Source organism: Rhinatrema bivittatum, chromosome 1, assembly GCF_901001135.1.
Source record: "Rhinatrema bivittatum chromosome 1, aRhiBiv1.1, whole genome shotgun sequence".
Classification (NCBI taxonomy): domain Eukaryota; kingdom Metazoa; phylum Chordata; class Amphibia; order Gymnophiona; family Rhinatrematidae; genus Rhinatrema; species Rhinatrema bivittatum.
In genome coordinates, this window is record NC_042615.1 from 486,138,079 (window position 1) to 486,150,369 (window position 12,291).

General features: G+C 49.5%; 1 protein-coding gene across 1 annotated transcript in view; it reads left to right on the plus strand.

Annotated features, from left to right (window-relative positions):
* The window catches only part of FAM120C (family with sequence similarity 120C), a 385,399-nt gene that overhangs the window by 277,665 nt on the left and 95,443 nt on the right, over positions 1 to 12,291 (plus strand). The window contains 1 exon segment of the mRNA XM_029607874.1: positions 1,104 to 1,218. Coding sequence (XP_029463734.1) covers positions 1,104 to 1,218 — 115 coding nt within the window.

The following is a 12,291-nucleotide window of genomic DNA, read 5'->3' on the forward strand; positions in this document are numbered from 1 at the left end:
ACACCTGTGGCAGAGAATATCATAGCATGCTGGGCATGCTCAGTGGCCTCACTGGGCCAGTCAAAAGTTTCTAGAAACTTTGACAGAAAGTTTCCCGCCTGGGCTCCGTTTAGTGACGTCACCCATATGTGAGGACTACATCCTGCTGTCCTGGGATAACACCCATTACAAGGTAAGCAATTTTGCTTTCTCTAGAACTACAAACTTCATAACATTGTCCATTAAAATGATGAACTTCTAAGAACTGGGCCGATAACCACATTACAACTGTATTGTGGGTTTTTTTGTGTTTAAAAATGATTACAAAGGATATAGTAGCCATTGCTACTGGAATTAAATATTGGAATGTTTGAGCCTTTTTCACTCTTTAATTCAAAAAATATTTTTTGGGTGGGATATTTTTTTTTAGAAACTTGAAGTATATTTAAATAAATATTACACTGTTGTTTGATTAGATTACTGGTCAGTGAGGAATGTCAAATCTGCTGTTGGTCTCCGCCTAAAGGAAGAGAGCCCTACCCCATTGTCCAGAGTAGTTGGGGTGAACTTACAAAACGGAAAGAGTGGTGGATTTCTAGAACAGCCTCCCAGTGCGAGGCAATGGTGGCAAAATAGTATCAAAATTTAGAAGAACATGGAAGAAACGTAGAGCATTAATTGCAAGAAAGTGAAAGTAAATACAGAGATCAAATTAGAGGCTATAGTATTACAACAGGAAAGTAAAATAGACAATCTAGATAGGCATTAAGTCCTTTATCTTCTGCATGTTCTGTTTCTATATAATGGTGAATGGTACAGCCATGGGGTGCAACCCTCCATTGTGCTCTTGGCTGCTGATATGCTGTGTTTCAGTGGACACTTCATAATGTGTGTGTACTGGGGAGAGAGTCTTTCTGTGGTATGCCACTTGTGTGTCACTATCAGGAAACTAGTGCTTCCAAGGCATGCTGTGCAGAAAGTCTGTTCTGGGAGGGAAGAGCTTTTCCAAGGGATTCTGCTCAATGTCTCTCTGCGAGGCATTTCTTTGAGACACTTTACATGGTATTGCCTTTGCTGGTAGGAAGCATAGCTGATTGATGATCTGTTTCTTTTCTGTGTCACAGTTACATGATGCAGTGGCCAGGTGGCAGGATTCTACTCCGGCATGAGCTAGATGCTTTCTTGGCTCAGGCAGTTTCTGGCCAGCTGTATGAACCAGATCAGCTGCAGGAGTTGAAGGTAGGGTGACTTGGGCTTTTGCCATGAATATGCCCATTAATCAAACTCTATACAGATTGCTGTGCTCTGATGTTCTTTAAGGGGGCAGTTTTTACCAGCATAAAAACAGTGTTTGAAAATTGCCTCTGCCTTAGTGTGGGTAAACGTGGTGGTGTTAAGTTGGGGCAAGGAAAGTATGTACAGGGATTTCATTTTGAAATCCCTCTGTGTACTTCAAAGCAGGTACAAAGTACACAGATAAAGTACCTGCATTCCGCTGCCAGCCTACATTTTCAAAGGGAAATACCACAGGGAGTTTCCCTTTTAAAAAGTCACTTGCAAACCCATGTACACAAAGTAGGAAGGAATGGCTAGGAATCAGCTTGCAGGTTTTATAATGTAATTTTATTAGCGTGTAACCAGATGGACTCAGGACCAATGGGTTATGTGCTCCCCTGCTAGCAGATGGAGACAGTCAGGTTTCAAAAGCTGACGTCACCTGAGATATACCCCTGCAGTGACCTTAGCCATTCAGTATCTCTCCATCACCTAGCAGATGTGAATGTGTTATCCCCACACCAGCATTGGTGTTTAGCAGGATTGCAGTACTAGCTCGAAGAAGAAAATGTACCTTTACCTTTAAATTGGAGAAAGATCGAGCCCCGCTCTCCTGCGGTGATACCTAAAGGTCCCTCCCCCAGTTGAGAATTTCTGAGGCAACTTTCGAGATCCCTCAGAGGCATGCCTTGGTCTGGTAGCCGGTTTCCGGCGTGGACTTTGCTGCTGAAGCAGCTGAAAGGCAATGGGTGCAGGAAGCTGAGCGCAGCAGTGACGGCCTAAGCCCTCTCCCCCCACAGCCGGAGATGGTCTCAGTACTCAGCCGGTAAGCCAGGACTTCCCAAACCTGTCCTGGGGACCCCAAAGCCAGTCAGGTTTTCAGGGTATACACAATGAATATGCTTGAGATAAATTTGCATATACTGAGTCTCCATGGGGGATATCCTGAAAACCCCACTGGCTGTGGTGTCCCCAGGACAGGCTGGGAAGCCCTGCGGTAAGCGCTGAGCCCAGGTAAGTAAAGAAGAAACTCCTCCAATTCAGAGACATGGAAGGGCTTCGGTAAGTCTTTCCTCCGGTCTCCTTGCTCGGTGCGCAGAAACTGATGACGTTCCCAATAGGGCAAGGGAAGGGGATTTCAGAACGGGTTGAGTGGCCCCCTCGATGGGCTAGGCCCAGCTTCAAGCTCGGTGGACTCTCCACGTGGCAGGCTGCGGTGGCGCCATCTTGCGCGCAGTTGGTGCAGTACCATTTTCCCCCATTGACCATCGGTACACGCGGTGCGGGCTGGCCATGTGCGCCTAACGTGGGCATAAGTGCGCGCATAACCGCGTGCATACCTGCACACATAAGTACACACATACGTTTGCACCCAACCGGACACTTATACTTACGCACATCCGGGTGGATTTGTTTGTGCTAGACTCCAAGCGCTAGCTGGCTGAACACACAAGCTACAGTGAACTATAGTTCCAGCAACCAAAAAGCACAAGAAGACACTTTGTGCTGCCTGCCATATTAGGGCTGCGTAGTCTGACCTAGATTCCTTCCTGTGTCCGAACTGTGAGGAAGGCCCAGGGAGGGCTGGACTCGCAGAAATTCTCCAAGCCTGGCCCCTCCCAGTCGGAGGACGAGTCAGCCACGACCTTATCTGGTAGCACCCTGGATTTGAGCAATCCCGGAATTGCATCATCCTTGGGAGAAGGCAGTTCAGCGGGCGCCTACCCCAGTTCCTCCTGGGCTAGGTATGGACCCGACGACCCTTTCTTGGGTGAAATTTTTTCAGGGCTTCACACCTTGTCTGGATGCAATCAGCTGCTGCCCCTGCCCATTCTGAGCCCCAGCTGGGAAGGCCCCATTTTCCCAGCCATATCAGCATGCCTCGCCTCACCAAAGATATCCCTGACAGGAGCCCAGATACCAAGGATGAGGAAGGGGATGCGGACTCATTGGAGGTCGAGGAAATCCCTCTAGGCCTGGAGCCATACCGGACCATGCTATGGTTTTTTTCCACAGAGATGAATTGCCGGCCCTGGTCTCCCAGACCCTGAAGACCTCTCTGGGAGTTCCCAGCATGGATCCTATGTTGGAACCAAGAAGAATTCCATCCTGGTGTCTCTACGAAAGCCTTTTGCTATTTTCCGATGCTGGAAGCCATCCAGGAGTTGATTGACCTGGAGTGGGACGCCCCAGAAGCCAGCTTTAAAGGAAGTCTAGCATTGGATGCCTGTATCCTCTGGACCCAGTGGCCAAAGAATGCCTACATTTCATGAAAGTAGATCCCCTGGTCTGCGCTGTTTTGAAGTGAACAACTATCCCAGTAGACGGAGGAGCGGCCTTGAAAGATGCGCTTGATAGGCTGTTGGAGTCCATCCTTAAACAAGCCTTTGACATGACAGCAGTGTCACTGCAGATCACTTCCTGTTGTGCCCTGGTGACTCGCTCATGTTCTCTCTCTCTGTATTTAAATGAGGCCCGGTTGGAAGAAACAGCAAAAGGAGGCGCTAGGGACACTAGCGCGTCCCTAGCGCCTCCTTTTGTCCCTGAGCGACGGCTGTCAGCGGGTTTGACAGCCGGCGCTCAATTTTGCCGGCATCGGTTCTCAGAGCCCGCTGACAGCCACGGGCTCAGAAACCAGACGCCGGCAAAATTGAGCATCCAGTTTTCGACTCGACAGCCGCGGGCCGACTTCAAATTTTTTTTTTTCTTTTTTACTTTTTTACCCTTTGGGACCTCCGACTTAATATCGCCATGATATTAAGTCGGAGGGTGCACAGAAAAGCAGTTTTTACTGCTTTTCTGTGCAATTTCCCGGTGCCCGAAGAAATTAGCGCCTACCTTTGGGTAGGCACTAATTTCTGAAAGCAAATGTGCGGCTTGACTGCACTTTTGCTTTGTGAATCGCGCGGGAATACCTAATAGGGCCATCGACATGCATTTGCCTGTTGAGGGCGCTATTAGGTTCGGCAGGTTGGACGCGCGTTTTCGGCCCCTTTAATGAATAGGGGTAAGGGAAAACGTGCGTCCATTGGCGGGTTAACAGTGCACTCCCGTCGGAGTGCACTGTACTGTATCGGCCCGTTAGTGTGCACCTCGGCCAGAGGAGTAGCCTCTGTGGTGGCAGCCAGAGGCAGCTATGGCTATGAAATTGGTCAGCGGACGCAACCTCTAAGGCAAACCTCATAAAGATGCTCTTTAAGGGATTCCTCCTATTCGGAAGCGAATTGGAAAAGCTAGCCAGTAAGTAGGGTGAATCTCTAGTGCCTCATCTACCAGAAGATAAGAAAAAGAGGTTGCAGCGCCCCTCACCCATGAGGGGTCGGCCAGGGGCAACCAGCGCTTTCCGGGCCTACAGAAATTCGTCATTTCAGACATCTCAGCCCTCTGGAAGGTCTCAGTCCTTTCAGAGCTGACAAATGAAAAAAGAGGAACTGGTTTGGGCTCAAGTTCAACTCGAACTTCCCAATGAAGTTTTGCTGGACCATTCGGACAAGGAGATAGGGGGGCCGACTATCCTTCTTCTATCAGCGGTGGGTCGAGATCCACGTCGGACAAATGGGTACTGGACATCATACGAGGAGGGATACAAACTGGAATTTCGCAGCATCCCTTGGGACATGTTCATGCATGTCACCTGCCACTCCCAGCACAAGAACTGGTTGTGGAATCCACGTTGATAAGGCCTTAGTTTGAGGGCTATAACCCCTGACCTACGCCCCAGGAAAATATAGGGCATTATTCCATCTATTTCATCGTACTTCAGAAGGAAGGTTCATTCCGATCCATCCTGGACCTCAAGAGCATGAATCGTCATCTGCGGATAATACACTTCCGCATGGAAACTCTTCGCTCCGTCATAATGGCCATTCAACCAGGAGAGTTCTTAACCTCCCTGGACCTCTCGGAGGCCTACCTTCATATCCCAATCCATCAAGACCACCAGGGTTTCCTACGCTTTGCAAGTACTGGGCAGCTATTATCAGTTCCAGGTGTTGCCTTCAGCCTGGCAACCGCCCCCAGAACATTCTCCAAAATTATGGTGGTCATGGCGGAAAGAAGGATCCTGGTGCACCCTTATTAAGATGACTGGCTGATCCGGCCGGTCCATTAGAAGAAAGCCTCCAGGTGACCAGCAGGGTCAGGTCCCTACTTCAGGAACTCGATTGGTTCGTGAGCATGGACAAGGTCCTTAGAGTACCTGGGAGTCCGGTTCGACACCAAGCAGGACAGAGTCTTCCTCCCTCCCTCGAGGATAAGGAAACTGATGTGCCAAGTGCAGTGGGTTGATGAACACAATGCACCCCATGGTGTTGAGCTACCTCTAGATTCTTCGGCCTGATGGCATCAACCCTGGAGGTAGTACCATGGATGAGAGGTACACATGCGGCCATTCCAGCACTCCCTGCTGCCATGTTGGAACCCTCTGTCTAGAGACTACGTGATTCGCTACCTACCGATGGAAGTATGTTCTCGGCTACAGTGGTAGCTACAGGAAGTTCATCTAAACAAGGGTGTAAGCCTCTCCCCACTGAACTGGCTAGTCCTCACGAGCCTTCGAAGGTGGGGGGAGCTCACTGTCAGGAATTGACAACCTAGGGGCGATGGACCAAGGAAGGGGCGTGCTGGAACATAAACCGTCTGGAAGCCCGAGCTGTCAAATTAGCATGTCTGCAATTCAGCCGCAGGCCTCCAGGGACAAGGTAGTCCCGCGTGATGTCGGACAACGCAACAACGGTAGCCTACATCAACCACCAGGGAGGAACCAAAAGCCACCAAGTGTCTCTGGAAATAGACTACATTATGGAATAGGTGGAGTTAAATCTACAAGGGATCTCGGCCTCTCACATCACAGGAAAAGACAACTTCATAGCAGACTTTCTCAGTAGGGAGAGTCTGGATCCAGGGGAATGGGCGTTGTTGATCAGAGCCTTCCAGCTCCTAGTAGATCGCCAGGGCCTCCCATCCATCAACCTACTGGCCACATCTCACAATGTGAAGGTCCCCTGATTCTTCAGTCGCAGAAGAGATCAGCGCAGCCAAGGGGATTGACACTTTTGTCCAGTCCTGGCCAGAGGAGGAATTACTGTAACCTTTTCTCCGTGACCTCTGCTGGGCAAGTTCATTCACAAGATTGAACGCCACAGAGGAGTAGTCCTTCTGATGGCGCCAGATTGGCCCAGATGCCTCTGGTATGCATACATGCGGAGGCTTCTGGTGAAAAGTTCCCCTATGGCTCCACCTGCACAGGGATCTTCTCCAACAGGGTCCCATCTTTGATGAGGACCCAACTCTGTTTTGTCTTACGGTCCTGGGCCTTGGGAGGGCTCGCCTGATGAAGCATGGATATTCGGCGGCAGTAATCGCCACCGTTGTTCCGTGCGCGGAAGTTCTCGACATCTTTGGCGTACGTTCGAATCTGGAGAATATTTGAGGTCTGATGCGAGGAACGCGGGGTTGCTCCCTTGGATGTCCAAGATCCCCATGATTCTGGAATTTTTACAGGACAGCCTGAAGAAAGGGTCGTCTCTCAACTCCTTGAAGATCCAGTGGCGGTGCTCTCCTATTTCAGGGGTGAGGTGAACGGAGCACGCCTGTCTACACATTCGGACTTGGGTCCATTTCCTAAAAGGGATTAAACACCTCTGACTACCCTTAAAGTGGCTGGTCCCCCTATGAAATCTCAATCTAGTATTGGACTTCTTAGCAGGGCCCTTCCTTTCGCAGCTGCACGCTCTGTCTCTACACCTGTTAATGCTGAAGACTGTATTCTGCTGGCGATATGCTCGGCTTGTCGCATATCTGAAACTACAGGCGCTGTCATGTAGGGAGCCGTTCCTATGGTTTACTTCAAGGAACTTTTACAAGCTTCGTCATTGTTTCTTTCCTTCTTACCAAAGTAGTCTTGGAGTTTCACCTGACCAGTCAATCTCCTTATCGTCCCTAGATAGACACAAGGACAGGGAAGACTACCGCCTCGTAGCCACTTAAACGTCAGTAGACTTTTAGTACTGTATCTGGAACATTCAGAAATGATGCGCAATACAGACCGCTTGTTTGTTCTTCACTGTGACAGTCTGTGAGGGCAGTGCTAACCGGACTGCGGACAGCCTCCTGCCCCGTTTGGGAGTAGCTTTTGTACATCCCATTGATCCTCAGTCCATCTGGCTACATGCTAGGAAATGGAGAAATTACTTACCTGATAATTTTGTTTTCCTTAGTGGTAGACAGACGGTCTCAGCATCCCGCCCACGATTGCCCATGAATGGCACCAAGGAAATCGCCCATGAGGTGAATCTCCATTCCAAGAGATTACGGATAAATAGTCGCCCTATCCCTAGATCAGGGCGTCTATAATATTGCTAGGATTCAGTGCTTATGTTTGGTTGAGTACAGTTACGGTCACCAGTTTTTTAATAGTTTTTAATCAAGTTAAGTTGTATCCAAAATTGTATTCAAGTTTTTCAATAGATGTCCACAATGGCTTTTGTAGAGAATACTAAATGGCTGAGGCCACTGCAGGGGTATATCTAAGGTGACGTCAGCTTTGAAACCTGACTCAGTCTCCATCTGCTAGCAGGGGAGCACATAGCCCATTGGTCCTGAGTCCATCTGTCTATACTAAGGAAAACGAAATTATCAGGTACGTAATTTCTCCATTTCTCTAAGGAAAATAAGATTTGCAGTTCTCACATTAGCTATATTATTCAATGGAGCACTGCACAGAAATTTGATTTCAAAACTTCTAGAAGCTTTGAGCATACTTTACTGAACATGTGCAGCGCTAGCCATCTCCCGGCCTCCCCAGGTAAGGCCCCCTAGTTTCATTTATTCTGCAGAGCCTGCAAGTCATGGTTCTTTGTTGACTGTCAGTCACTATAGTGAAAGTTCCTGGTGTTACAGAAGCAGGGTTTGTTTGGTTTTTTTTCAGGCCCTGTGTGGATTTTTTTCTCCCTCATGCACCTTTAGGTATGTTTTAGTTCAATTTTTTTCTTTTGGGTTTTTGTTTTTTTTAATTCTTTATTTCTGCACCTGCATGGGTCAATGGGCCTAGTGCCCAGCATACCCGAATGGGCATTTTGTTTTACACTAATAAATGCTATCCAACAGGTTATGTATTTCTTTTTTTCCTCAGCCTTTGAGTATTTTATTTGCCTTTGACTATTGCCTCATGGGGCTTGCAGTTTTTGGGGTCCCTGTGTGGTTGGGCTAGGCCTCTAGACTGGGGATTTGCCTGGGTTCACTCCAGGCAAGAGCTCCATGAGATTTAGGTTGCACTGCTGGGCTTCAACAGAGGCCCAGACTGCGAAAGATGCAGGATTGATCTCCCCGCAACTTGTCCTGTGAGCGGGTGGGGGTTTACTGGATGGAGGAATGTTTCTCATGGGGAGGAGAAGCTTAACAGCCCATGCGCCTGGGAACTGCACTAATCTCCAAATTATCATCTCTGGTGCCCTGGATGGTGTGGCCTCCCCTCCTCCATGCCAGCATATTCTGGCAGGGCAGTCTCCAAGGAAGAATGGGAAAGCCTGAGCATGGGCACTGCTGATGCACTGATGGTGCCATGCCCCAAAGGCACTGGATTCCTGAGCACATCCAAGTGCCAGGGCACTGATAGGAATCGACACTGGGCCATCAAACATAAGTTGACATGCCATCTAGCATATGCACTGAGCACCATCCAGTGGTGGGCATCACAGATCCAGCAGTGCTGCGTGAAGGAGCACCATCAGTGCAGAGCGCCATTCAGTGGTGCCTGGGTATCATCAGCTGCTGTTAGAGCTGAATGACATTCTGTGGCTCGGAAGCTGTTGCGTGCCATAGGAAATGGAGCACCGAGCACCGTGGGTGTCATGAGCGCTATCTGCACAGAGCGCCATTGGCACCAAGTGCTGCTAACGCCAGGCACCATCAAGCACCAGCAGTATTGCAGCACCGAGCACCATCAATGTCAAGCACTATCTGGTGCCACCAAGCACCACCCCGTGCGGGGGTGCCACCAAGCAGTGCTACTGGCTTCATGCACCATCAAGCAACATTTGGGCCCAATGGAATTGGCATGGGTGAAATATAAAATGGGCACCATCACAGAGCAGAGCTGCAGACAACACTGGAATTCATGTTGGTTCCTGCCATGCCATGGGACAATAAAACATGCTGTGGCTTAGGCAGCAATGCCAACAATGAGCCAGTGTCTGGCACTGCTATGTTGGGCGCATCAACAGCTGCAAGGTCGGGCACTACTGCACTGATGTAAACGATGCAGAGAAAGGAAAATTGGTTCTTACGTGCTAAGTTTTGTTCCTAAAGATCAGTCCAGATGCATGGGTTTTTCCTCCACTACCAGTAGATGGAAACAGAGAAGAAAAGCTTTCACTGTACATTAGACAGTGTGCCATCTGCAATTGCAATTCTTCCCTACCTGTATGAGCAGGAGAAAGGTAACCTCAACAGGAAAAGAGAATATAAATGGAACATTGAATATCAAATCAAGATAACTCTGACCTGTGTACAAACAGAATAGAGCAGTCTTAGAAGAATCCAGGGTGGGGCTCTGGACTGATCTTTGGGACCCCAGAAAATGAAAATTAGCAGGTAAGAACTAAGTTTTCTTTCCTTATCGTCCCCCAGATCAGTCCAAAATGCATGGGATGTACCTAAGCTCCTCTAAACTGGGCAAGAACCTGAAAGACCCGCTCGCAACAACAACACTCGCCAAAACCAGCTGTGAACGGAACCTGACTATCCAGCTGATAATGCTTGGTAAATGTGCACAATGAAGGCCATGTCACTGCTCTGCAAATCTGCTGTGGTGGACACCAGCTGACATTCAGTCCTGGACACAGCCTTAGTGAAATGAGCCTGAAGCTCTGTAGGAACTAGGACTCCTTTGTAAATATAGGCTGAAGCAATGGCTTCCTTTATCCAACGGGAGATGCTAGCTTTCAGTGCCTTCTCTCTCTCTCTCTCTCTCTTCTCTCTCTCTCTTTATGCCCTGCAAAGAGCACAAATAGATGATCTGTTCTCTGAAGACCGTTGGTAACCTTCAAATTGCGTAACAGAACCCTGTGCATATCCATCAAGTGCAATCCCGGGCAAGCAGAGTAGATGAGTCCAAACTCTCAAAAGAAGGTAACTCAACAGTCTCACTCAAATGAAAACTGAAAGCAACCTTTAACAAGAAGGATAGAACTGTGCGCAGAGTTACCCCTGTTCTGAAAACGGAAAGGATCTCTACAGGACAATGCCTGAAGTTCTGAAATCTTTACACACACAACAGATCACTACCAAAAAGACCAATTTAAAAATAAGGACCTTCAGAGACGTTCTTCGTAATGGCTCAAAAGGCGGTTTACTTCCAAACCAAATTTAGGTTCCATGGCAGTGGCACCACTTGCTTTACTGTTGGTCATAATTGTTTGACTCCTTTTAGAAAACGCCTAATGTCCCGATGCGCCACAAAAGAGGCTCAGTGGGCTTGCCCTCTGAAAGAAGCCAATGCTGGCCCATCTGTATGTGAAGAAAATTCAAGGCTAGTCCTTTTTGAAGACCCCGCTGCAAAAAGGAGATTTCCTAGCATGTAGCCAGATGGGCTCAGGACCAATGGGTATTGTACTCTTCTGCTAGCAGATGGGAGACTGAGTCAGATTTCAAAGCTGACGTCACTGTACATATACCCGTGCAGGAGGCTTAGTTCTTCAGTATTTCTCTGTCTCCACAGCAGATGCAGACAATATCCCATACTAGAATAGTGTAACAATTTAAAACAAAGAAGAAAATTTACCTTAAGAAGATCGAGCCCCGCTTCTCCTGCAGTGATACCTAAGGGCCCCTCCCCCAGTCGAGAATTCCTGAGGTGATTTCCGAGATCCCTCAGAGGTAAGCCTTGGTCCAGCAGCCGAATCCCGGTGTGGACTTAGCCCCTCCGGGTGGCTGAAAGGCAGCGGGTGCAAAATCGAGCGCGGCGGTGAAGGTATTTCCCTCTCCCCCCCGCAGCTGGAGACCGCCCGGCACGCGATCGGTGAGCACCGAGACCAGGTAAGATGGAAACATTTAAATCTAAGTCTCCTGTCTCCAGAGCTCGAATAGCCATACCGAACATTTCTTCCGGCGAGGTGTAAAGGGCACCTATCGGGTTGAGCAGCCCTGGGCCGGCTAGGCCCGATCCGGTGTGAGGGCCCACACATGGAGACCCTCTGGGGGGGGGCATTTTGTAATGGGGATCGTCTACGTCATATTCCCCCCATATCCAGCGGTACGCGCAGGACAGGTTGGTCGGCCGATGCGCCTAACTTGCGCGCACCCAACGTTGCCATACGCATAGCTTTGCGCACAGCTGCGCATACAACTTGGTCACGCGCATAACTAAGCGCCCCTGCGCGCATAACTCCGCACGCCCAAACATGGCACCACCGACCAAGAAGGCCAAGGGTCCCTCCCTCTGCACAGCCTGCTGCATAAGAGCAGCACAATCAGAATTGGAGCCCCTCCTGTGCCAGCAGTGCGAAGAGTCTCAAAGGGAACTAAAACCTGGCCCCCTACAGTTGGGAGAGGGGTCCAGTACCACTGATGATTGTACCCCGGGCCTATGTATCTCCGGCTCGGCTCCACCACAGGAGGGCACCTCGGGGGCACTTACTCTAACCACCCTGGGGATCAACATGGACCCAGGGACCGTCTCCTGGGTGGAATTCTTTAGAGGGCTGCAAACCTTCATTCAGGCACAACCAGCCTCTGCTGTGCACCAGGCTCAACACCGCCTGGAAGCTCAGGATCCTCCCGGTGCTACTCGGACCTCTCGAGATATGCCTCGCCTAACCAAGAGCCTCCCTACCTCAGATCAAGACTCCTCTGAGGGCGAGAGCGACTCCCTGGAAGAAGGAGAATCCTCCAGGGATGGAACCATACCGAACCATGCTTCGCTTCTGCCCAAGGCCGAATTACCAGCCCTTGTTTCTCAGACTCTGAAGACGCTGGGTATCCCGGGCACTGACCCTATGGTGGAACAAAGAAGAAACCCATCTTGGTGTCCCTCGTAAG